We start from the raw sequence: 22298 nt of genomic DNA, 5'->3' as shown, positions 1-22298 counted from the left end.
ATATGCACGGTGGGTAAATGATTGATTGCGCCGCTTTAGGGAGAAATTACCGGAAGATTTACCCACGGATTTGGCTAGGTGATTGCTTTTCAGTATGGATATGGTCGAAAGGACATATCACTGCTTCAGCGGCGATACCGAAGGTCAAGGTGAATTGGTTTGATCCACGATGAGGAGAAAGCATCGAAGTTATGCCTAATGAGATGAGCGAACACAATTAATGAATTATCAATCAATGAATCAATTAATGAGATGAGCGAGTTGGGATTTAGTGGTGGCGCCAGAGAAGAGAGGCAATTGCAATTCTATCTCCATATTTGAGAGTTTTATTCCATTGAAGGCGAAAACCACCAATTAAGGTACTAGTACTTACTTCTGCGATATAAATTGAGAAAACCCGGTTACCAATTCGGTACAACCAGACGAGTCGCCAGCTGTTGGTAGCGATTTGATAAAGTAACTAAATCCCCAATTCGCCAAATCGTCAAATGATATCGGCCCCTGTATGCAATTACTGTCTCGCCGGGGGTTTTTACAAATATCACCCCTGTCCTCCCTTACTAAACAAGTACCCGTACCCACCATGAACCATCGTGAGAATCCAATCCCCACGGAGCGCCTCACCGTGTGTACCGAATCAATTGTGGCGGGCACCATCAAGGGTTCAGGTGGGGTTGGGTTACAACTCCACAAATCCACAAACACGGCTAAGCTGCCAAGCTGCCACCGACCGGATATCGACATACTCTACGTAGGTGGCTTGAAGGACTTTTATACTTCATCGGTCTTCAGATGCTTCACCGGTCTTCAAATGCTTCACAACCGCAGCTGCAGTGAGGGACCATTGTTTGCTTGCCTTGTTTCCCCAGTTCTTTTAGGTAAACCCGACATCACTCTACGTAAAGTACCGGTACCCCTCTTCCGCGGCTCTTAGAGTAGCAAGGGCTGTCAATCGGTAAATAGGAAGCGATTCAAACGGACTGAGCCATGAGGTCACGAAACAAGAGTCCGTGTTGTTGAGGCGGCTCAAAGAGATGAGCCCAGGGATATCTCAGGAGGACAGCGCGCGGCGGGGTGCGGGTTTGTTTCACCAGATACAGGGATCAACGACGTCATATAGACGCCAAGCATGCCAAGCGCCATGCTACTGATCCCTGGCTGTATTATTTCCCCCCTGGCGATCATTGGCCTGCGGACAGACGGATCACGGATAAACACTCGGGGAATTCTTTGTGGCTAGACCCACTCTTGTTTCTCTCGTGAAGTGAAGTGAAGTGAGGTGGATGAAGTGAAGTGAGGTGGATGAAGTGAAGTGAAAGTATCTTTTATCTATCTACATCACTGCTAACCTGACTGGCTGTTCCGCCCATTTTACTATGTACCTCATCCCGTCGTCCCAATGCCCACCCCAAAGTAATAAAAGAATAAAAAATAAATCGGACTCTAGAAAATAGATATCATCGAAAAGAAATAAAAACATAAAAAGATAATACATAAGTCGCATCAGGCATAACAACCCACCCAAAAAACAACCCGGGAAAAAAAGGTATCTCAATATCATCCCCAAACATCATCACATCATGCCTTACTCGCGCATCTGGATGTTCTCCTTAACATCCTCCTCATCCGTGACGGACCCCGGGCCCGCAGCCTCCCCCTCCATCCCCACACGCGACCCCTTCTCGGTAATTTGCCACGCCTTAGTGGTAGTGTAGAACAGCGAGTCAAGCTCCTCAAGCGTCTTTCCGGCGGTCTCGGGATACAAGAAATAGATGATCGGCACAAAGACACCGTTGAAGCACATCCAGATCAAGAAAAACTTCCACCCCAAGCTCTCAACACCCAGCGGCGTGATCTTGACAACAACAAAGTTCCACAGCCAGTTAGCGGAAGTGGCGAGCGCGGTGGCCTGCGATCTGAACTTGAGCTCCGAGATCTCGGTGGGATACAACCAGGGAGTAGCGACCCAGGCGAAACCGGAGTAGGTAGCGATGTAGATGATGACGAAGATGACGGCTGCGACACCGGCAGCGTCGTTACCGTCGACGGCGGAGAGCTTGACGAGCACGGCGATGAACATCATGCACAGCGACTGCCCGGCGGCGCCGTAGATGAGCGGCTTACGACGGCCCCAGCTGTCAATAAACAAGATCGGGATGAAGGTGAACACAAAGAACGTCAACCCGGTGCAACCACCAATGATGAGCGACAGCTCGCGCTCAATGTTCAACACATTCTGGAGGAGGTACGCGGAGTAGAAGATGACGGCATTGATACCGGTAAGCTGCTGCATCATCTGGATACCGTAGGCGAGACACAAGCGACGGAAGGTCTGTTTCTTGCCGCCGGCAAAGTAGTCCTTGAACTGGATCTTGCCGCCGGAGGCAGAGTTGGCCTCGGAGGCGAGGGCGTCGGAGATGGCCTTGAACTGGCGCTGGACGTTGGGGGAGTCGATGGGCTCGTCGTCGAGGTAGGCGAGGACCTCGAGGGCCTCCTCGCGGCGGTCTTTGGCCATGAGGAAGCGGGGGGACTCGGGGAGGCCGATGAGCATGACCATGGTGACGAGGCCGAAGACGGCCTGCAGGACGATGGGTGTGCGGAATTGGATGTCGGGGTTGGAGTGCTTGGAGGTGGCGTAGGTGATCCAGTAGGAGATGACGATGCCTGGTGGTAATGTTAGTATTGGGGGTTTTTATTTTTAGGAATAGTTGAATATTAATCATTGGAGGGGTAATGATTACCGATTGTGATGAACCATCCTTCGATGGAGATCATACGTCCACGAGAACGGGCCTTTGTGGTCTCTGCTTGGTACCTGTGGGAAATGATAGTCAGTTACACCATTCTTCACTCTCATCCTCAAGACTCCAAATACTCAAAGAAGAACCACAACCACAAACAAAAAACAAATAGAAATACTCACATCGGCACAGTCGAAGTATTAATACCATTACCAACACCAGTCACAATACGTCCCACAATCATATGTCCAAGAGAATACGCCGATGTCTGCAGCACCGTTCCCACCATCATGATAAACAGCCCGAGCCAGATCGAGTTCTTCCTCCCGAGCCTGTTACCGGCCCAGAAGGAGAAGATGGCGCCAAAGAAGCATCCAATCTCATAGATAGCCGTGACGGTTCCGATGGTGGTGGTGTCAGGGTTGTTGAATGTGTCTTTGAAGCCGTCGCCTCCAATGAGACCGGCGAACACTCCTTGGTCATAACCAAAGAGCAAGAAGGCTGAGGAACTCGCGATGGAGATCAGGACTCGGAGAGCCGCCCCGCGGGCGTTGCCCCAAATGAACATGGCGGCGGACTTTTTTTGGGGTACGGAGAAAGAGAAGTATGGGAAGAGGAGATGTGGGGGAGGGAGGGTAAGGGGGAGGGAGGTTTTGTGGGGGAAGGAGCTGATACTGAGAGAGGGAATTGATGGGATTATGGCATGCCTCAGAGGTTTATATACATTTGACCATTGGTTGCATTTATGAGATTTCAAATGAACGGTGAGGTTTAGGGACCGCCGTAACTTCTTGGTTAGAGGAATCCCGATTTCCGGGTTCAGCTAGCATACTACAGATGGAAAGCCACGAACGAACGATTGTTTAGAACGAACCACCCCATGGACGGTTGAAAAGACCGGTTCTGGGGCAAGCGAGCCGCATACATCCGAGACTTCTCTAGGTAAGTGGTCGTGCCAGGCATAAGACTTTTGTGGGGGGGGGGGGGGGGGGGGGGGTGGTCCATGGAAAGATGGAGGTGGAGGTGGAGGTGGAGACTGTGGGTTAGGAATTTCCTGGGGAACCTGTCCTGTGCGGGTGGGGTACAACCTAGCATTCCTCCAGGGCACCTAGATCAATTTTCAGGCCTACCTACAGCCTGCAGTGAAGCGGTTTCTTCAGAGACAGACGTTTAGTGTTACGGGGAGCTCAAATACTGCTTGTCACTTTGCGTCGTCCGAGTTGGGAACAAAGTTCCTGATGTCACTAGGGCACTAGTCCCGTTTGCCACATTTATAATAATACCAAGCATTATTATTTCAAGTGACCTTTCCCTAATTTTCTCAATTGCTTTTTTATCCGCCGTCCAAGACAGAACGGATTAACTGTTGCCCCAGCTTTACATGTGCTGAAGAATTGCGGAGGCTTGACACGTAACTCCTCATTGGATCGCTAGAGCATGGAGAGGGCTTTTTTTATTCTCGTGATGGACTTTTGATGTCGACTACATCAAACCTTAGCCAGATACAGCCCCATTTGTTTGGTAAGCCCCGTGGCCCGTGGCGGGCCAAAAGAAAAAAGAAAAAAAGGGAAAGGAAAAAAAATGCACATGTCTCGGGGTCTTCCCAGCCCTGAACCATGGTTTGGTGCTACGTTAGATCCATCCCTGCAGGAACCTCTCACGGGGAGAACCTCGGAGTATCCGGTAGACGAGTAAGCCACCCACCACCACTACGGTACTACCACTACCCTCTGTGGACGGCGGCGGCCAACCTGCAACTAATTTTTTTTCTCCGTCAAACGTGCCACCCACCCCTCAAACTCATGTGGTTTTTATTTCTAGATCTTTTCGGAATATCTTTGAGCCTTGGACAGGGTCAATTGTAAGGCTTGGAACTCAATTGGGCAATAGAGCTTCCGGGGAGATGCTCGGGGAGATACTCGGAGGTGGATTTTGAGGCGCGAACAACTTGGATGGAGAGCTCACAGCTATCAGTCAAATTCCGGGGAGAACGAGCGGATAGCGCGGGCTCCCCGCACCGCATGACTGACTTGCGAAGAGCTATGATTATGCGTTCCCCGGATGATTCGGGACTATTATTTTTATGTCATATGCTGGAGAGAAGATGCCCGACGGGTATATTAAGACGGAAGAACTGCTCTCAAGACGGTCACCAAGCTCTCTCCTCCTCATTGTTCTCAGGTGAAAGTCGAGTCCCCCCCCATTCTAGTTTTACCTCCTTCATAATTTTTTCCAAACTTTGATACCCATACCACGTAAAACATTCTCTACAATGGCCCCTCTCTCTCTCCGCGTTCTTGGACTTAACTCCGGCACCTCCATGGACGGTGTCGACTGTGTCCTCTGCCACTTCACTCAGGAGACCCCCTCGTCTCCCCTTCACATGAAGATCCTCAAGTACGACGACATTGAGCTCCCCCAGTCCATCAAGAAGCCCGTCTTCCGCATCATCCGTGAGAACACCACCACCCCCGAGGAGCTCTGCCAGATCAACGTCCAGCTCGGTGAGGTCTTCGCCGACGCTGTCGAGGAGTTCTGCAAGCGCCACGGATTCGACCTTGAGAAGGACATCGATGTTGTCGCCTCCCACGGACAGACCATCTGGCTCCTTTCTATGCCCAACGAGGGCCAGACCCGCTCTGCACTCACCATGGCCGAGGGTACCATCCTCGCTGCCCGTCTCGGAAAGACCGCCGTCACCGACTTCAGAATCTCTGAGCAGGCTGTCGGCCGCCAGGGAGCTCCCATGATCGCCTTCTTCGACGGTCTCCTCCTCCAGCACCCTACCATCCCCCGTGCTTGCCAGAACATTGGTGGTATTGCCAACGTCTGCTTCATCCCCCCTACCTCTGAGGAGAACGGTGGAATGAGCGGAATCTACGACTTTGACACTGGCCCAGGAAACGTAAGCTATCTCTGCCCCTTATATCCTCCCTACTGAGCTCAGCTAACCCGTTGATAGATGTTCATTGACTTCGCCATGCGTCACTACACCAACGGCGCCCAGGAGTACGACAAAGACGGTGTCTTCGGTGCCGCCGGAACTGTCTCTGAGGAGATTGTCGCCGAGTACCTCAAGAGCCTCTCCTACTTCGACCAGCCCCCACCAAAGACCACCGGTCGTGAGCTCTTCGGTGACCAGCAAGCCTATGATCTCATCCAGCTCTGCGAGTCCCGCGGTCTCTCTCCCCAGGATACCGTCGCTACCATCACCCGTATCACTGCTCGCGCCGCTGTTGAGGCCTACCGCAAGTACGGACCCAAGAACGCCGATGGTACCATCAAGTGCAAGGAGGTCTACATGTGCGGTGGCGGAGCTTACAACCCCAACATCTGGAAGTACATGGAGTCTCAGTTCGCTGCTGAGGGCGTTAGATTCACCATGCTCGATGAGGCCGGTGTCAACGGTGGTGCCAAGGAGGCCATCACCTTCGCTTTCCAGGGTATGGAGGCTATTCTCGGACGTCCTTTGGTCGTTCCCCAGCAGGTTGAGACCAGGACCGAGACTGTCGTTGGAAAGGTTTCTCCTGGACGTAACTACAGGGAGCTCATGAAGATGTCTGTTGCTTTCGGTGGTGATGTTGAGGGTGAGTACCTTCCTGCCGTCAGGCAGATGGTTCTCAACTCTACTGCTTAAGCGTGCTGCGAGTTGTTTGGCTGGGTGTTTTTGATTCCTGTATATAAAAGGGTTTGTTTCTTTTGTGGTTATTTTCTTTTTCTTATGTGAGGAGTATTTTCTTTTTGGTTAATGGAATAGAAAATTCTGGGATTGGTAAAATTATGCACGAGCTCCTTTTTCTTTTTTATTTATCTGGCCGAGTGATCGTTGATGCGGATACGCAAAGGTACGGTTTTTTTTTTTTTCGCTTGAGTTTGTGAAACAAACGTCCGATATGGTGTGACATGACGTATGGTAGGTAATAGAGTTTTGATCACTACTACAGCGATTCACAGGCATTTGGCGAATACACCCATTTGGCGAATTTGTATGTAGCAACCAGCCAGCAACCAGTCAAACTGCGAGTTTGACTAAGATATCCTGATTCTTATTGGCCGTGACCCCTGTTCGTCAAATGGGTGTATTCGCCAAATGCCTGTGAATCGCTGTAGTATCCACCGCCCCGTTGAGGCCTTTTTCTCTCCTTTGGAGAAAAACAAAGGTTTGTATTCTATCGCACCCTGGGAAGCATCCTGGGTACCCTGGTGGGGTGAAATTGAGAGATTTATTAGATGTAGTTCGTCCTACATCGCGCACTGACTGTCAATATCGATTTGGACATCGATTCCGGGACGAAATTGAGGGTGCTGTAGATCCATTCGCGGGGTAGTGGATGCGCTGGTACGCTTAGCAGATGAAAACCCCTAACCCCAAAACGTGTTAATGAACGAACAGCCACAAAAAAGGGACAAGAAAAAATGAAGTAAAAAAGAGAGGCGGACCAATTCTATCAGGGCGGATGTCTCAATTATGTATCAGATCGATGTTTCCCTCCCTTTCCTGTAGCCGTAGCAAGCAATCCCGAAGTCCTGGTTTTGTTCGGCGATGAAAGATGCTGCCTCGGCAATTACGTTGACCGCCGGAATTAAGCCTGCCCCCGGCACAGGACACTCAACTAACCATCACACGGTCAAGCGGAGTCCCTTTCTGGGGAAGTTTTTACCGTTGGTCTAACCTTATGCCTGGCAGGTGCAGATCATCCTACATAACCCCGGGGTATGCACGAGTTGAGTGATTGACGTTTCTGGGCTGAGCTGGGCGTGTATCCTGCCAAATCTTGCATAAAATACCTTAATTCAGTCCAAAAGCGTCGATCCACCATTGTATTTTGAACATAGTGCGCTAATTAGCGTTATTTTGTGGGGAGTGCATTCTGTAGAGCATGTATGTATCTACATATGGAGGAGGCTTTTGAGGGATACAGACCTGGTGCTCCTACTGTGTAGTGTGGGCCTGGCTGGGAACGGGCTATGCTGTGTATGGCCACTTAATGCAATCTAGAACCACAGCTGCATTTTAACTGGTCAGCGGAGATTGCTCCAGGGCTTAATAATTGGGGACACCTAGCCCTTAGTGAGTCTTGCACAGTACGTACCCAAGCACTTATGGCTCTTGTCGCCTGTCAAATTCAAAAAGAGGTGCTGCTTGCTTAACTTAACTCTTTTGCGAGTTATCTTGGTTTTTCTCTCTCTCTGAAATGACACCCTTCGACCTACCAGTTCCTACGACAGTGTTGCGTTCAGAAGCCAGTATTCGCCCCCAGAAACGGCAGCGTGTCGAAGGCAAGTGTTACATGTTTCAATTCAAATCCCTGTCTGCAGGCAGTACTGTGCTGCAGCATGTAGATAGCCCAATTGAAGCAGAGTCTGATTTTCGCATCTTCAGCAGCAGTAGACGGCTCCAGTAGTGCCGCCGGCGGAGGTCGTAAGAGCACGACAACATCGCCGCAGAGCACGAGTGCCATGACGACCGCGGCGGGAGTAGCTGGAGGGGGGTCAACGACAACGCCCGTGAGGAAGAGGGCGCCAACAGCGTGTGATAGCTGCAGGAGCAGGAAAACGAAATGTGATAATGTGAAGCCGGCGTGTGGGAGTTGCGTTAGGACTGGAATTGAGTGTTATTATTCTGGGTTAGAGGAGAAGGAGTTGAGCTTGTATGTTGATACTCGTACTCCAACGGAATAGCTCAAGCTAACCCGGGGCCGACCAGGTATGAATCCACGAGCTTGAGGATTCTGGAGGGGATTGAAAGACTGGAGAAACTTATGAAGAATCCACCCGCTCATCAACCCCCTCATCCCCCAGCACCACGCTCTATCGTGCCCTCTCCGCTTCTCAGCACCGCCACCGCACACTCCACACCCGCTCATGTTGTTGACCGCGAGGATCAGGTCATTATCGATGAATTCACATCCAGCACGACCCCAACTGTAGCAGGATCCGGTCTTCTTCCAGCCACAGAACTCCGCGTCCCCTCCCGTCTCGATTCTGTCCTCGCCTGGTCAGTCTTTCCGCGCGACCACCCGCAATTAACTATTCCCGCCTCCACACACACCGCCATTCCCCCTCCAACTGCATCCCCAGCACCACCGCAAACGACCCAGCGCCTTCATGACATCTACGTCATGCGCGTGCGACCCAGCCATCCTATCAGTGACCTGGCCGTCCTGGAGCGCGCAATGCTTTCTGTCGCCAAATCTGGCTTCTTATGGGATCTTGACTCCTGCCTCATTGCACTAACATGCGCGCTCGGCGCTATATCCGAAAACTATGCCGACTATGTTCTCTTCGACCCGCCACGCAATTCATCGGGGGAAACAGAGCTCGCGCGGCACTATTGGAGTATGGCGCAGCAGCGCTTAGGACTCGCCATGAGCGAGGATAGTGAGCTTGCTGTACAGTGCCTATGTCTATCCGGGTAGTAACTTATCGGCTACTTGTTTGAGGCGGGATAGCGGTTCTAATAAATGGGTGTAGGTTCTGGTATCTGTACAATCTTGAGCCAATCTCCGCATATAAGGCTTTCCACACGGCCTGTGTTACCTGGCAAACGCTCCACAATGTAACAACGGGCTCAGGCCCCTCGAATTCCTGTGATGCCACTGGAATGACCTATGAGCAGTACCTCAAACAGCGACTTTACTGGACCTGTCTCAAGGCCGAATGCGAGCTCCGTGCTGCCCTTTCTCTCCCAGTTCCTACAGGCTCGCAGATGGAGTACCCGCTTCACTTCCCGGCACCACCAACAAGCTTTGAGCCGCAGCACTACACAGATGTCGAGAACCAGTCATGGTACTACTACACGGCTGAGATATTTCTTCGAAGACTGCACAACCGGATTGTGCACGAGGTCTCATCGTTTGAGTGTGACCTGGACAACCCCGCCACCGTATCAAAGGCATTAAACCAGCAGCGCCTTGCAAGTCTGGTCACAATTACACGGGAGTTCGAGGCATATGTATCTCGCTGGCAGAGCAGCCTCCCACCGAGTGTACATTTTCCGAATCCTTTCCCGCCGGTCGATATTACCCCACTGGAAGACGAGTTTCAACAACACCTGCGCAAGCGGTTCATAGAGTGCCATGAGTTGCTTTACAGGCCTTATATCAACTTAGCTTTAAACCATCTGCCGTGGCTAGATTCACTGTCTGACAGTCATCTGCAGTGGGAGGTGTCGCATTTCAGTTCGTTAGCACTGAGCTATGCAGTCTATAACCTAAGTACGGATCGAGGCGCAATGTGGTACCGTAACCCTGGCGTGTGGTTTGACTGCAGAGCAAGGCTATGCGATACCCTGATACTGAGGGCAGCAGCAGGAAATGGATTTCAAATGCAAATGGGGTGGGAGGAAGTTGTGGAGAAGGCGGAACGGGCGTTAGAGTTTTGGGCAGGTGTAGCGGGTAAAAGTGGGCTGGGGAGTGCGTGGGAGGTTTGTAGGTGGTCGAGGGGGATTTGGGCAATAGGATCATGATGGGAACAGTCACCTTTCTTATGTTTTACTGGCTTTTTTTCTTTTTTTTTCTTTTCGATTTTGTTTTATGATATATATTTATATAGGTTTCGTTAATTCAAAATCTGGTTCTTCTAATAGTTTCGAACCTTTCGGTATTCTATGATGAAATGATATTAATGCCAAGCAATTATGTTTGTAGGAAGATTATCATTACCGTCCATTAACTACACCCAAAGCGTTGGATCCTATTAAATCTTGAAAACTGCTAGTCTCAATTCGCCCTCCTTGAGAATAAGTCCGATTGGTCGAAGCGCCATAGAATCGGTAGAAATCGTGGAGCGCAACGCTATCAATTGCAAATAAATGTTGTCCAGAAGCAACTACTCCCTATGTCCGTAAAATCCATATGCCCTACTCCAGTAGAGAGCTAGAGCCTAGCTATAGAGGTATCCACTTGCGACTCGCGAGACACGCAGCCTCCACAGTACAAATTTTTACACACTCACGTGATCGCTCCCCAGGTCGCCGAAGCGCACGCAATCCCAGCTGGCCCCTGCATTTCTGCCAGCCAGGGACCCAGGATTAAAAGCCCGACGCACAGACCACACCTTAACCCGCTAGGAAGGAATTTCCCATACGATCTTTAGTTCCCTGGATACCCCCGGCGTCCAATGTTCTACGAACATCTCGTTGTCGGAGTAGACGCTGTACCGGGAGGTTTAAGCGAGGCACAGTACAGGCTTTCATGACCAAAGGCGCTGCGATGTTCGTCACCCCATGGATCCATAAACTACATGTACCTACATGTTTTGTTGATGAAGTTTGACTCCAGATAATCGATCACTTTATTCAGGAACCTTGTTAGTGGTTCCTGCATTAGCGAAAGCAATTTAGAGCGCAGATCTACATCTTTCCTGCATCAATTAGGATGCTGACGTGACCCTAGCCCTGATATTCAGCGGAATGTGCCATAGGGAATAGCTGTAGGTAACGACCGCCGAAGGGGACCATTCACGCTCGGCGTTCGGGGTACTGGGCTTGTTCAGATGGAGCCAGTTATGGATTTCGGAGTAGCACTTCATCATTGTTTGATAGTTAGGCCCAGGACGATGATCATCAAGAAAGGTTTTGCGGAATCCTCTCGGCTCTGTACCACAGAAGCGGAAGCATTACCTCTGTAGCTAAGCTGTCCATCTCGGATTGCAACCCAGTTGTGGCAACTCAATGCTTCCTTCACGGACCAAGTCTTTCAACATGTATGATGACAATGCAAGTATATCAACTCTCAGTCAATTATTGTTCGGCATTGTGGGAAGTTCAGACAAGCTTAAGGAGCTAGAAGAAAGTCTCAGCGTGTGTTCCCAAACTCAAAGCCTCCTAACTAACCTTCAGAGATGAGTTGTACTTATTCCCCTGTTAAGGGCCATGTGATCAGGTGTTCGATCTTATAATACTACTAGTGATGATGATAATGATAGAGAAGAGACGATGATAATGATGGAGATGATGGTAATAGTCGAGACGATGGAAAGAGAGGAGGAGAGAGGACGGGCTGCCCCTCCTATGCCTTGAATACCAGACAGCTGTGAACAAGGAAGCGTGAGCTCAACTACATGGATATACGTTTCCTCATGTGCAGCTATCTGCTCTAAGGTACCCGTAATCAGGGACTTGTAATTGTGGGATGTACGCAGTAATATCGACCCAAATCCTAGCTAGATGTAGGTTTTGGCCCGGCTCTGCTTTGGTGCTGCTCAAATACTTATACATTCTTGGGTTAAAACTCTAGCGTGATAGGCAACCTTAAAAGAACTCCCGAGATCTGTTTTGAAACAAGTGATAAAAAAAGGCTATCAAGGGCTACAGGTATGGCACAGCAGTTTCTCGAAGCGACTAACCCCATGTAGATTAATTTGACCCCCATTTAGACTTCAATGTTCTTCATGCCCATGCTGCCGGTGATCATGGTTTTCAAAACCAACTACAAGCACATGTACTTAAGGAATAATTACGAGAAAGAAATGCGAGGATCCAATTAGATTTCTTTGCTTGATGACGATGTTTCAGAGGAACGGTGACCTAGATATTTTAGTTAGGTTCGAATTGAGAGATGAAGTATGTGTATCGTGCTTAGAAGACGACGGGGAGCTGGTAACCACTCGGTTTTCTCTAATTAAAGCTCCTCGTAATCATAAGCACCTCAATGTGGGGGAATTCCATACCTCATCACGTTTTATTTCGACATCATCCTAAGGCCGTGTGCTAACCTGAGGTGTAGTCAAGAGGGCACTCAAAAATTTGTTTATATATTTTTACGTGTCTGATGAAGACATGACCGTGTAGCGTAGTGGTTAGCGCGTCTGCTTTACACGCAGAAGGTCGCAGGTTCGAACCCTGCCACAGTCACTCATTCAGAACTTTCTTTTTTCTTTAACTATCCTATCTTTTTTTCCAGCCAAGGTACGTGAATAATGCAACAGCACGTACTACATGAAATGGGGTTATCTAGAGTAGAGCTTGTGTCCTTCCGATCCTACTGGCCCCTCTATCTCTATTTAATTACAAGGGCGCCGAGTATTGGGTTAAGATTATAAATTTATATCCCTCTGGCGGTCAGGTCGAATAAAAACTATGACCGGACGCAATACTAATAGCCTAACGTTTTCTATTAAATGCCGTTACTGTTGGTTCTCTCATTGACCTTGTGAAGCTCTCACAGTAGTACATGTAGTAATTGTAGCAGTAACAATAATTTTAGCGTGTGATAAGTATTTAATGATAGAACGAACAGTGATAGAGTTAAGTAAAGCATGTTAGGCCATATCAACTTTTTCAGTGCCAAATATTTGCACACTTGCCCGAGCGACCAATATAATATTCTATCCAATCCTTGGCACGGTTTCCCCTTTAGAAACATTCACGCCGTCTCCTTCACAACTACCAAACGACTATACTTTGAGTTCACTGCCCCCCATTCCTCTTTTTTGAATGGGAAAATGGCTTCACCAACGGTTTCCCGCTTAAATTCTTAACCCGGAACCGCAAAGCTACGGCTGGTGCAATCCATGGTGGCCTATTGCCTTATTTGGTATTTATTCTTGCTCTCGAAGTCGTTCTTTTCTTATATAATAGTGGGGATATGGTCCCAAAACAAATTAATTACGCGTTGGAAGCACACTCTTTCTGTCGACATTTGCAGCGCAGCCCTACTGGTCTTGATTGGTCAATAAGCCACCGGACAGGGTTCGCCATTAACCTAGGAAAAATAGTAGTGCCCTATGTAGTTTTGATGGCAACGGATCCCTACACAGCATCAATGGTGTCTCTAGGCTGAAGCTTGTGGAACATTTCTTTAGTAAAGCTAAAGTTTATTATCGAGGTTTAAGTCTTTACGAAGATTCTAACGACATTCAATACTTCCACAAATGGTCTAAAAAGTTACTGTCCCTCTCTCAATGCCCTCAAAACAGCCCTCGCCGTCCCTAGTACTCCTGTCTTACCTCTCAGCCCCACGAATCCCACTCCTAACACACCCGCCAGTACCACCCCACCAGCGATAGTATCCATCCAGAGTTTCTGTCTTCTTACTCTTGCTACAACTTCGCTATACCTCAGACTACTGAACGACACCATACTATACATCGTCCTAACACCTAACCAGGGGACGTAGGCATACAGCATCTCCTCAACCCACTTCCTCGCAAGATAGGCCCGAGACGTCACAGACGCACGCATTTCTATGTAGTTGCGCATGGCAAGGTCGTTGATACAGTGGCTATCCGGCTTCCTATGCTTGCTGTATGAAGCAAGAGCAGCAGCAAGATCGCCAGGATGCAGAGCTAGATGGTCGAACAGAACACGCACATCCTCGAGTCCAGCGTTCATACCCTGCCCGTAGAAAGGGACCATAGCGTGCGCTGCGTCGCCGATGATGATAGCGCGGTCCTTGTAGTGGTACGGATCGCACTTGACACTGATGAGTGGCAGCCTGGGGTTGCGCATAAATTGGTCGAATAGGGCGTCTTCCCCAACAAGTGGGATAACATCCTCAAAATTCTTCTTGAAGAAGGCAAGGTGCTTCTCGCGGGATTCGCCGAGATCAGCGAAGAGAGATGGCGACATGAAGAGTGTGCAGGTGAACGTCTTGTCAGCGCTGGGGATGGCGATGAACATGTACGTCTGTTTTGGCCAGATGTGGAGATGGTTTGGGGAGAGCTGAAAGTCACCTGTAGTTGGGTGGGGTGGGATGTGGTACTCTTGCCAAAGAGTGTCAATGTATGTTTGCTCATAGTACATCTGTACACTTTTCTGGAGGAGGCGACGAGTGGCAGAGTGAGCGCCATCAGCGCCAACGACAAGGTCGGTGTGGACTGTTACCGACTCTTTTGTTTTCCTGTGGAACGTTAGACATGGGAGGAGGAGGAGGAGGAGGAGCAAATGGACAGGGGATGGGGGGGGGGATGACAAACGTATTCTCGAACTCTACCTCTCCCGCGTCCAAGTCCATCTTTCGCAGCCCATGGTTGAAAAACATCTTGACGTTCCCCCTCTCTGCAAGAGCATCCAGAATCTGGACGTTCAGCTTCCATCGGTCTGCAGACCTGATAAATCGTCCGTGAACATCATATCCCTGGCTCATTCCCTTATCGCTTGGTTTCCCTGAGTGAATCATGCGCCCGTGCATTGGAATTGTCTCCTCAAGGACCTTCTTCAGCAGGACTTCATTGTCGCCAACGTTACGGAGACCATCGATACCGCGATCAGAGAGAGCAAGATTGATGGATTTGGAGAAATTGAGCGAGAGGTTTTCGGGGAGACGCAAATCACCACGGAGCTCATAGAGCTCGACCTCCCAGTTTGCGTGTGAGAAATAGAGAGCTGCGAGGGAGCCAACAGGGCCAGCGCCAATTACGACCACTTTCTTGGGCGGGGTTGACATTATAGTGGTGCAGATAGTATGGAGAGAACTCTGTCAGGGAACTGCGAATGATTAAGAGTTTAAGCTCAGGCGATGTCGTTGTCGGCGGGAAGTTCCGCACACACTCGGCTTGCTACGGCGATATCAAGGGGTCGGTCGTACCGAATTGCACGTCATGAGCCGATTAAGTTAGACCCACGCGATCTCCAGCTATTTTCTATCATTGACATTGAGGTCAATGATCTGGATCAAGAATATTGCAACTGATAGTATTAATAGTAGCAATAAGACTGTCTCAGTCTGCCTCGTTCCCAGCCCAATCACTTGCTGCCAAGAATCGCAAGAAGGCTGGCTGGGCACGAGACAGGCAACAAGGAACTTCTCCAATAAGTTGTGTTACGCCACATCAGGCATAGTGCACTATCCGCCAAGCTGTCAAAGATTACTGCAGGGCTCCCGGCCCTCAACACGATCGGTCGTCGTTTTGTTCCTTCCAAAGAAATACAAATGTGCGTAAAGGAAAGTCACTACTGACTCATATCCGACTGTTCAAAGTCAATTTTTCGACCGCCTGCGAACGTAAAGAAAGAAAGAAGGGAAGAAAGAACGAAACGGAGCAAAAATTAAGTACAACACTAATAATCTGGATAGTCCAAATAAATTCTATATGCCAACTCCCAAGACGACGATGATGATGATGCCAACAAAATATTCGCGACGCAGGACACAACCCAATAAACAACTTCCAAAAAAAAAAAAAAAAAAAAAACTCCCAAAAAGAAATTACCATGGCGGGTGAAAGTCCAGCACTAAAATTCCCGAGCCCTCTGGAGGATCATCGACATAGGGTCCCCACCACGTGTGGAACGTCAGATATCGGTCAAGCCACTTGACACAATACCAATAGTCGCAATGTACCTCGCCCTTCACCTGTAAGCCGCCGTCCTTATCAAAGTTTCCGATCTGCAAGTCCCCCTCAGCCTGTTTCACCACTCCGCGTCCAGGGCTATTAACGACTCTCTTATCTGTGATTCTCCGTCTTGTAACCTGCTCATGTCGTACAATACCCTTCAGGTTCTGCTCCTCCTTCCGTCGCTCCTCATACACCGCCACATCGATTCCAATCTCCTCAGATCCCATATCGTAGCATATCACGCCGACGTCCAACGTCGAGAATAATATCTCTGCACTGCCCCTCAAGCCTATATCCCCAGCAATATGGTGCATGGGTGACGGCACACGATCTACCTCAACAATAGGGCTCTCATATCTCCTCTGCTCCACTGAAAACCCAGTCCCACCCCGCTCTGGAGCTATGCTCCAGGAATTGAACAGCACTGCCTTCGGCGGCTTTTGTCGAGATGATAGCTGCATACCTGCCTCGCGGAGAGCCGCAGGAATCACAGGGTCTGAGAAATCGCAGAAGAACGTTTCAGTGATGTTAAAAACATCATGTCGATGTGTAAAGTCCACAAATATATTCCTAGCCACATTCCGTTCACCAAAGGTGATATCTTCAGGGTAGATGAGAAATTTTCCAACAATCTTCCCGGACAGCGTATATATGGTGGCCAGTAAATCCAGGCGCGTATCTGTCTCGCAGTGATCCCGCACAAGGATAAAATGCTTCAGCGGGCGGTCAACAACCATGACATCGTAGCTCAAAAATCTGTACGCCACCACATCATTTCCGTTTTCCAATGGTATTTCGGCAGTTATAGCGCCAGTGAACATATCATGGATCACAAAATGCACAAGCGACCGGGCAGAGGTGTCAAGGCCATCGAAGCTAAGGATCGGTGTTCGTCGGAGGTAGAAGAGCTTGCCCTCGCTCCATTCGAGCTCACCTAAGATCGTCTGTTGAGGGTGCATACAATACTTCCACGCTAGCTCACCTGTACACAGGTCGATCACAATGAACCTTTCCTCCTCCGTACTGTTAACATCCTCCACCAATCTCCCTTGACATAGCGAGGATTTGGGGGGCACACTCACTTAGCGCGACTCCCCGAGAAATTAGGATGATCATATCCTCCCCAGCCAAGAGAATACTCCATCGATAGTATCACAAGCCCTTTAACGATCTTCAAAGTTTGTACTCTCAGATGTCCCGCCACACCCTCCTCGTCCTCCTCAAGCCACCAGGGACTGATGTTGATCTCCTGAACCTCACCGTCTCCTTCCAAATTCTTCACTCTCATTACCTTATCCATCCGATTTGATATCCACGCCACCTTTCCCTCGCCTACGTCCCACTCCATCATCGCATCTGCAAAGTTTAACAATACCTGGTGCATGCGTGTCGGTTGGCCTGTCCTCCGCGTATGGTACTGGTACACCACTCGTCGCCACAGCAACGTAACATCTAGTGAAGGAGAATCGGCTCGGGCATGCGAGTCGCGAAGATCTCGTGATTGGGGAACATGTGGAAAGTGGTGGAGTAAGGCGATACGGGAGATGTATGGGGAGTTGAGGACTGCTCGCCAGTGCTTGGAGACGAGCTGGAGGCGTATAAGATCGATAGGAGGTAGATACTCGACGAGGTGGGCGATTTCGAAGTCACCAAGCAAGGTGAAGGGGTCCATGATGTGCTGGTGATGCTTGTGGTGAGGATGTGCTGGTGGTGGGGTTATCGTCGGGGTAAGCTCAGGGGTAGGTTACGCCAAGTAATTTTTACTGGCGGGGGCAGGGGTAGGTAATACTCAAGCTCTACTGGTTGTGAAACGTAGGCCAGACTATCAGCTGAGGATTTCTCACGATATTCCTCACTTCTACAAAAAAGAGCTGATAACACGTACATGACGGACTTGTTAAATATATTACACAATCGCTCGATATTAACTATATGTGGAGTAGCTGTAGTTAGCTGTCGATCGGATTGGCTTATAATTAGATGACGTCAATATGAGGAGATGGTGGAGGATATTATTCAATTCAGGCAAGTACAAAATTACATACATACACGCAATAATCCACTTCAAAATGTCTCCATAAAACTAATACCCCACTCAAAGACATGAGAGTTGGAGAATTCCATAAATAAAATCATCTGCATAGCCGCTGTGGTTGCAGAGCCATCCTCGCATGAAATACGAATATTCCAATACTGAGTTTGGCTGCAACAGGTCAATATCAAATTGTCAATGTCAAATTGTCAATTGTCAAACTGACATTTGGCAAATACCCAAAATTCGAATGACACTACGATTCACAACCTTACTACTAAAGCACCTAAAACCCAGTACTTCAACCGGTTGAAAACAACACCCATCGACTAACAAACATATTTCCCGGATAAGAGGCATGACTACTCTAATTCTATAATATAGACGATATTAAAGCCATGGCTTCGAAACACTTAGGTCTGATCCTTTAGGATTTACTGGGGGCGGCTTCCCTGATGTGGGAAATAGCGGGGGGAAAGGTTGCGCTAATTTAAACCATTACCCGTATCAAGAGCTGACTTGAGTTGGTTACTGCAGTGCCTTAATTCCGCAGTATCTTATCGATCAATGGCCCAGTCTTTCATCTTATCGAAGTACTTGAGCCGACTGATACAACCGAACAGCACCAACAGACCAATGGTGTTCATTGAAAAACAAAAGACGTTCAGTATATATACATGTAATTGGGCAAGAGCTTCGCAAGACGAAAACGCCTGTATAGTAAGGTTGACTGGAAAGAGAGAAGACGTGCAATTCATACTTAACATACCATCTGCGTAATTTTGCATAGTCTGAACCTTCCAAAGAAGGTTAATTTGGTTCGATCTGAGCGGTTTAGATATTTTTGGGGACGACCGGACGTGAGTAACTCGTCTATATATCATGTATTCAAGGCCTATCACCTAAGCTTACAGTCCTCTACAGCTTGGGCATATCTAAAACATAGGATTTAATATAAAACACCACGCAAGATCTCAAGAGTCTTAATAAAGCCCTTATCGCAGGCTGCAATTAATACTAGGCCAGTGGTCGTGGGACCGCTGATCATATGTCACCAACGCTGATATTGTACCAACTACATGTATCCCTTAGACCTCGTCAGAATGGATGTCAATGGTGCGAACTGGTCAAATATAAAAGCTTTGGTATCAAGAGATAAGAAACTAAACAGCTTCCTACGGCCCGCCGCTAATTTCAAAAATCTAATAAGAAATCTAGTATATCATCCCTTTCAAATTTCCGAGCGTTTCTTTTATCGCAATTTCTATAGCAATTCCTAGTTAATTTACGCGATATATATACGGGTTGAGAGCCCAAATGATAGCCTTTTATCAACAATCTGGCCTATCTATTATCATTGACGAACATAACAGTAAAGGTTGTACTATGTATAAATCAGAACACAATAGGTACAAAGCTATAACTAACGACAGCGAGAAATTCAAAGAAATAGTATATGCCAGGATACTGACAAAGCTAAGCGTGCAGTGCGTTATTATGGTTCTAAATCTTTTAACCCTAACAAAAGATTGAAAAGGAAGTAGGCGGAAACGTATGCACGCGCAATTAAGCCACCCTCTTTGGAATTCTACCCATTCGCCTCAACAACAACCCCGCCATTTTGGTTGGATATATGGCCTCTGCCAGATATCTTCATAAAACCAGTCCCCGTCCATATCCTCCTCCAGGATACCCCAACCCCCAAGGCGGATCTGCTTCAAGTTTGGACTCTTCATCGGCCGTCCATACAGTTTAGCCGTACAGAGGAGATTCCAGTAGCTAGAGCGCAGGCAGCAGAAGCTTATTTCCTGGATATCTGGCGATCCTTCAACGAGGTCGAAGAAAAACTTCGAGATTTCATCACCTCGGACGCCAGAATAGGTGGCGCTGAAATCCTTGAGCTTCGGAAGGGGACAATACACGTCTCTAGTGCAATCCCTGACGTCTCTGATTGTCCCCATATGAAGTTTTTCTAGGACTGGAAAGAAGTTTCCGAGCTTGTTCATTATAGGAAGAGTTATTGAGATGCTTTCCATAACAAGTGTCTTGAGGTTGGTCACTACCATGTCACCGTAGAGGTCCATACCGCAGAGTGGCTTTGATATATTCTTGAGGTTTTCTAAAATAAGAGTTTCGAGATTGGGTAGGAGCTGAAAAAGAGTAATCAGCTGGTCCGGGCGAATGTTTTTACTTGCTTGATTAGCATTTGGATGGGCTATGAGGGTTTTAAGCCCGCTCAAGAGCTTTCCGAGGTCGGTGATGTCGTCTAACGTTATGGCAAGTAGACTCTCATGAACACTTTTCTGGCTACCGCTAAGGGTGAGGGAGAACAAAGTTTGGTCATGGAGCCTAAGCTCTCGAAGGAGATTAAGAGGTTGGTATGTATGATTCTAAAACGTTAGAATAAATAATAACCTATAGCTGATTATAAAGCGAATAGCAACTAAATACGCATGGTAAAATGAACTCACCTTGCCACCAATACAGTGGATAGATAGATTTCTAACGCACCCTCCTGGGAGATTCGGAACTATTTTATCAGAGAAGCCTCTGCAAATATTTCGCCTAGGTTTCTCATGAATCAATAGGTTCTCCCAGATTGTTGGCACTGTTCCTAGCTGGCGAAGACTCTTGTGGGTGCTAAAAATGAATCTGACTTGATCCACAGTTTCGAGGTTTTTTGCAATTATCGTCAATACTATCCGATACAATATCACTAAGTCAGTCCGATGTTGAAACCTTTTCTAACATAGCGGCGGAAATTCTTACGTTCGAGCGGAAGCTTTCCAAAACATCCCAGTGAATGCTGTGTTGGCTTAGAAACTGACATTTTCGGCCGTTTTAGCTCCTAACAGCAAGTGTTAGAGGTGGTTTGGTGTTTAGATAAATACGTTAGTTTTCCAACTTACTATTGGTACACGAGTAGCAGCGGTTTGAGATCGATTGATCTGAGAGTTGGATACCAAGCTGGGCTTTATATCTTTGCCTGGATATCCTCTGGTAGCCTCTGCTTCTTTATCCCTCCTACATGCACACTTATTTCCGCAGGAAGAGTCTCCCTTAGTCATATCTGAATTGAAGTAGTGGATGAGGATGAGGAGAGATTGGTGGGTTGATAAATGTTCAGGTCAAGATAAAGACTTGGTGGTAGTGATACTCAATTGAGAAATAGTTAGGTAAGGATAGCGTAGGTAGTGGGCACCCGACCTCCTTTTATGTCCCGAAAAGCTCTGACTCCTGTACAGAAAGTATAGGTTCTTGAGACGGATGTGGTGCTGTTCGTAATATGTATGTCGAAGGTAAGTAAGAAAGTAGGGCGTGATGTTACCTACTCGAGCAATTCGAGAACATGTGGTAGAATTCTATTCCCCAGGGGTATACATAAATGTACCAATTCTATGAAAATCACACCTGTTCAAATCATGAGAACAGACATGCTACATGCATTTTCTCAACATAGTTCAGCCTTACGTAGAGTAGATGCATCGATCCGAGACGCGCTGCATCGAATAGAATTAATCGGACGGAAAGTTACATGTACATTTAGTAGCTGATACAGGCCATAAAAACCATAAGCCAGGTGCCCTATAGCCATCGCACAGGTAAACATTGGCGGGAGGAACATACTACGTATGCGCCACTTATATCCTTCCAAAAAACAATTGATTTATTGAATTATTCCCTGTGATGTTGATATAAACCAATTCTGCTCGATCCTTTACCTCTAGTGCTTGTAATGGACTGAAGAGGGATCGAGTGAGAATCTATGAATCACTATCAATGATTAAAGGTTCATCATCTATGCCGCGCGTTGCGTAAACCTACCCGAACATTAAATATCACTCGTTATCTCAGGTTAAGCCCTAACACAGCTCCAATCTACGTGTTGCATTCTTCCGGAAACCCCTAAAACTTGTCGACTGGAAAGCAGAAATGGAGATGCCTCTTAGCAAGAGAGGAAGTGCCTAACACATTTTCAACGAGTTTCGCCAAACTCCAGTGCCATGGCCCCCGAATTCCGCCTAGTCGACACATCAGGTACTGGCCCTCTATAGATCAAAATTTTTTCCACTACATGTACGTATACCATTAAATCAGAACATCTTACTTCTTTTTCACACTACCATTAAATCAGAAGTTCTTTCATCTTTTTACACTACATATTCAACGACATCAGATACTTTCTATATATAGGCCACGATACCAAATCCTCATATTCAAATATTGTGGGATATAACCAGTTC

The 22298-nt window shown here is 48.0% G+C and overlaps 8 protein-coding genes across 8 annotated transcripts; 3 read left to right on the top strand and 5 right to left on the bottom strand.

Annotated features, from left to right (window-relative positions):
• Positions 1-268: 268 nt before the first annotated feature.
• Positions 269-657, bottom strand: H6S33_011783 (uncharacterized protein; the record flags this gene model as incomplete). The annotated part of the gene is made up of 3 exons (XM_044843674.1): positions 269-305; positions 374-501; positions 583-657. The coding sequence occupies 3 exons, from the start codon at positions 655-657 to the stop codon at positions 269-271; spliced, it is 240 nt and encodes a 79-aa protein (XP_044695451.1).
• A 928-nt stretch (positions 658-1585) lies between these two features.
• On the bottom strand, positions 1586-3309 carry H6S33_011782 (uncharacterized protein; the record flags this gene model as incomplete). Its single annotated transcript, XM_044843673.1, has 3 exons — positions 1586-2664; positions 2742-2815; positions 2924-3309. The coding sequence occupies 3 exons, from the start codon at positions 3307-3309 to the stop codon at positions 1586-1588; spliced, it is 1539 nt and encodes a 512-aa protein (XP_044695450.1).
• A 1704-nt stretch (positions 3310-5013) lies between these two features.
• On the top strand, positions 5014-6378 carry H6S33_011781 (uncharacterized protein; the record flags this gene model as incomplete). Its single annotated transcript, XM_044843672.1, has 2 exons — positions 5014-5646; positions 5704-6378. 2 exons carry the CDS (start codon positions 5014-5016, stop codon positions 6376-6378), a joined length of 1308 nt encoding a protein of 435 aa, XP_044695449.1.
• Positions 6379-7936: 1558 nt separating this feature from the next.
• On the top strand, positions 7937-10209 carry H6S33_011780 (uncharacterized protein; the record flags this gene model as incomplete). The annotated part of the gene is made up of 4 exons (XM_044843671.1): positions 7937-8021; positions 8125-8392; positions 8449-9156; positions 9216-10209. The coding sequence occupies 4 exons, from the start codon at positions 7937-7939 to the stop codon at positions 10207-10209; spliced, it is 2055 nt and encodes a 684-aa protein (XP_044695448.1).
• Positions 10210-13629: 3420 nt separating this feature from the next.
• Positions 13630-15130, bottom strand: H6S33_011779 (uncharacterized protein; the record flags this gene model as incomplete). Its single annotated transcript, XM_044843669.1, has 2 exons — positions 13630-14584; positions 14661-15130. 2 exons carry the CDS (start codon positions 15128-15130, stop codon positions 13630-13632), a joined length of 1425 nt encoding a protein of 474 aa, XP_044695447.1.
• A 762-nt stretch (positions 15131-15892) lies between these two features.
• H6S33_011778 (uncharacterized protein) lies at positions 15893-17694 on the bottom strand (the record flags this gene model as incomplete). Its single annotated transcript, XM_044843668.1, has 2 exons — positions 15893-17030; positions 17105-17694. The coding sequence occupies 2 exons, from the start codon at positions 17692-17694 to the stop codon at positions 15893-15895; spliced, it is 1728 nt and encodes a 575-aa protein (XP_044695446.1).
• Positions 17695-18452: 758 nt separating this feature from the next.
• On the top strand, positions 18453-18993 carry H6S33_011777 (uncharacterized protein; the record flags this gene model as incomplete). Its single annotated transcript, XM_044843667.1, has 5 exons — positions 18453-18471; positions 18523-18533; positions 18592-18774; positions 18861-18914; positions 18979-18993. 5 exons carry the CDS (start codon positions 18453-18455, stop codon positions 18991-18993), a joined length of 282 nt encoding a protein of 93 aa, XP_044695445.1.
• A 662-nt stretch (positions 18994-19655) lies between these two features.
• On the bottom strand, positions 19656-21122 carry H6S33_011776 (uncharacterized protein; the record flags this gene model as incomplete). Its single annotated transcript, XM_044843666.1, has 5 exons — positions 19656-20051; positions 20118-20444; positions 20526-20752; positions 20824-20902; positions 20964-21122. The coding sequence occupies 5 exons, from the start codon at positions 21120-21122 to the stop codon at positions 19656-19658; spliced, it is 1188 nt and encodes a 395-aa protein (XP_044695444.1).
• Positions 21123-22298: the final 1176 nt, after the last annotated feature.

Source organism: Morchella sextelata (assembly GCF_020137385.1).
Source record: "Morchella sextelata strain SCLS chromosome Unknown scls_7, whole genome shotgun sequence".
In the NCBI taxonomy this organism is placed as follows: Eukaryota; Fungi; Ascomycota; class Pezizomycetes; order Pezizales; family Morchellaceae; genus Morchella; species Morchella sextelata.
Note: the sequence above shows the minus strand (reverse complement) of the source record. Positions and strands in the feature narration are given on the sequence as shown.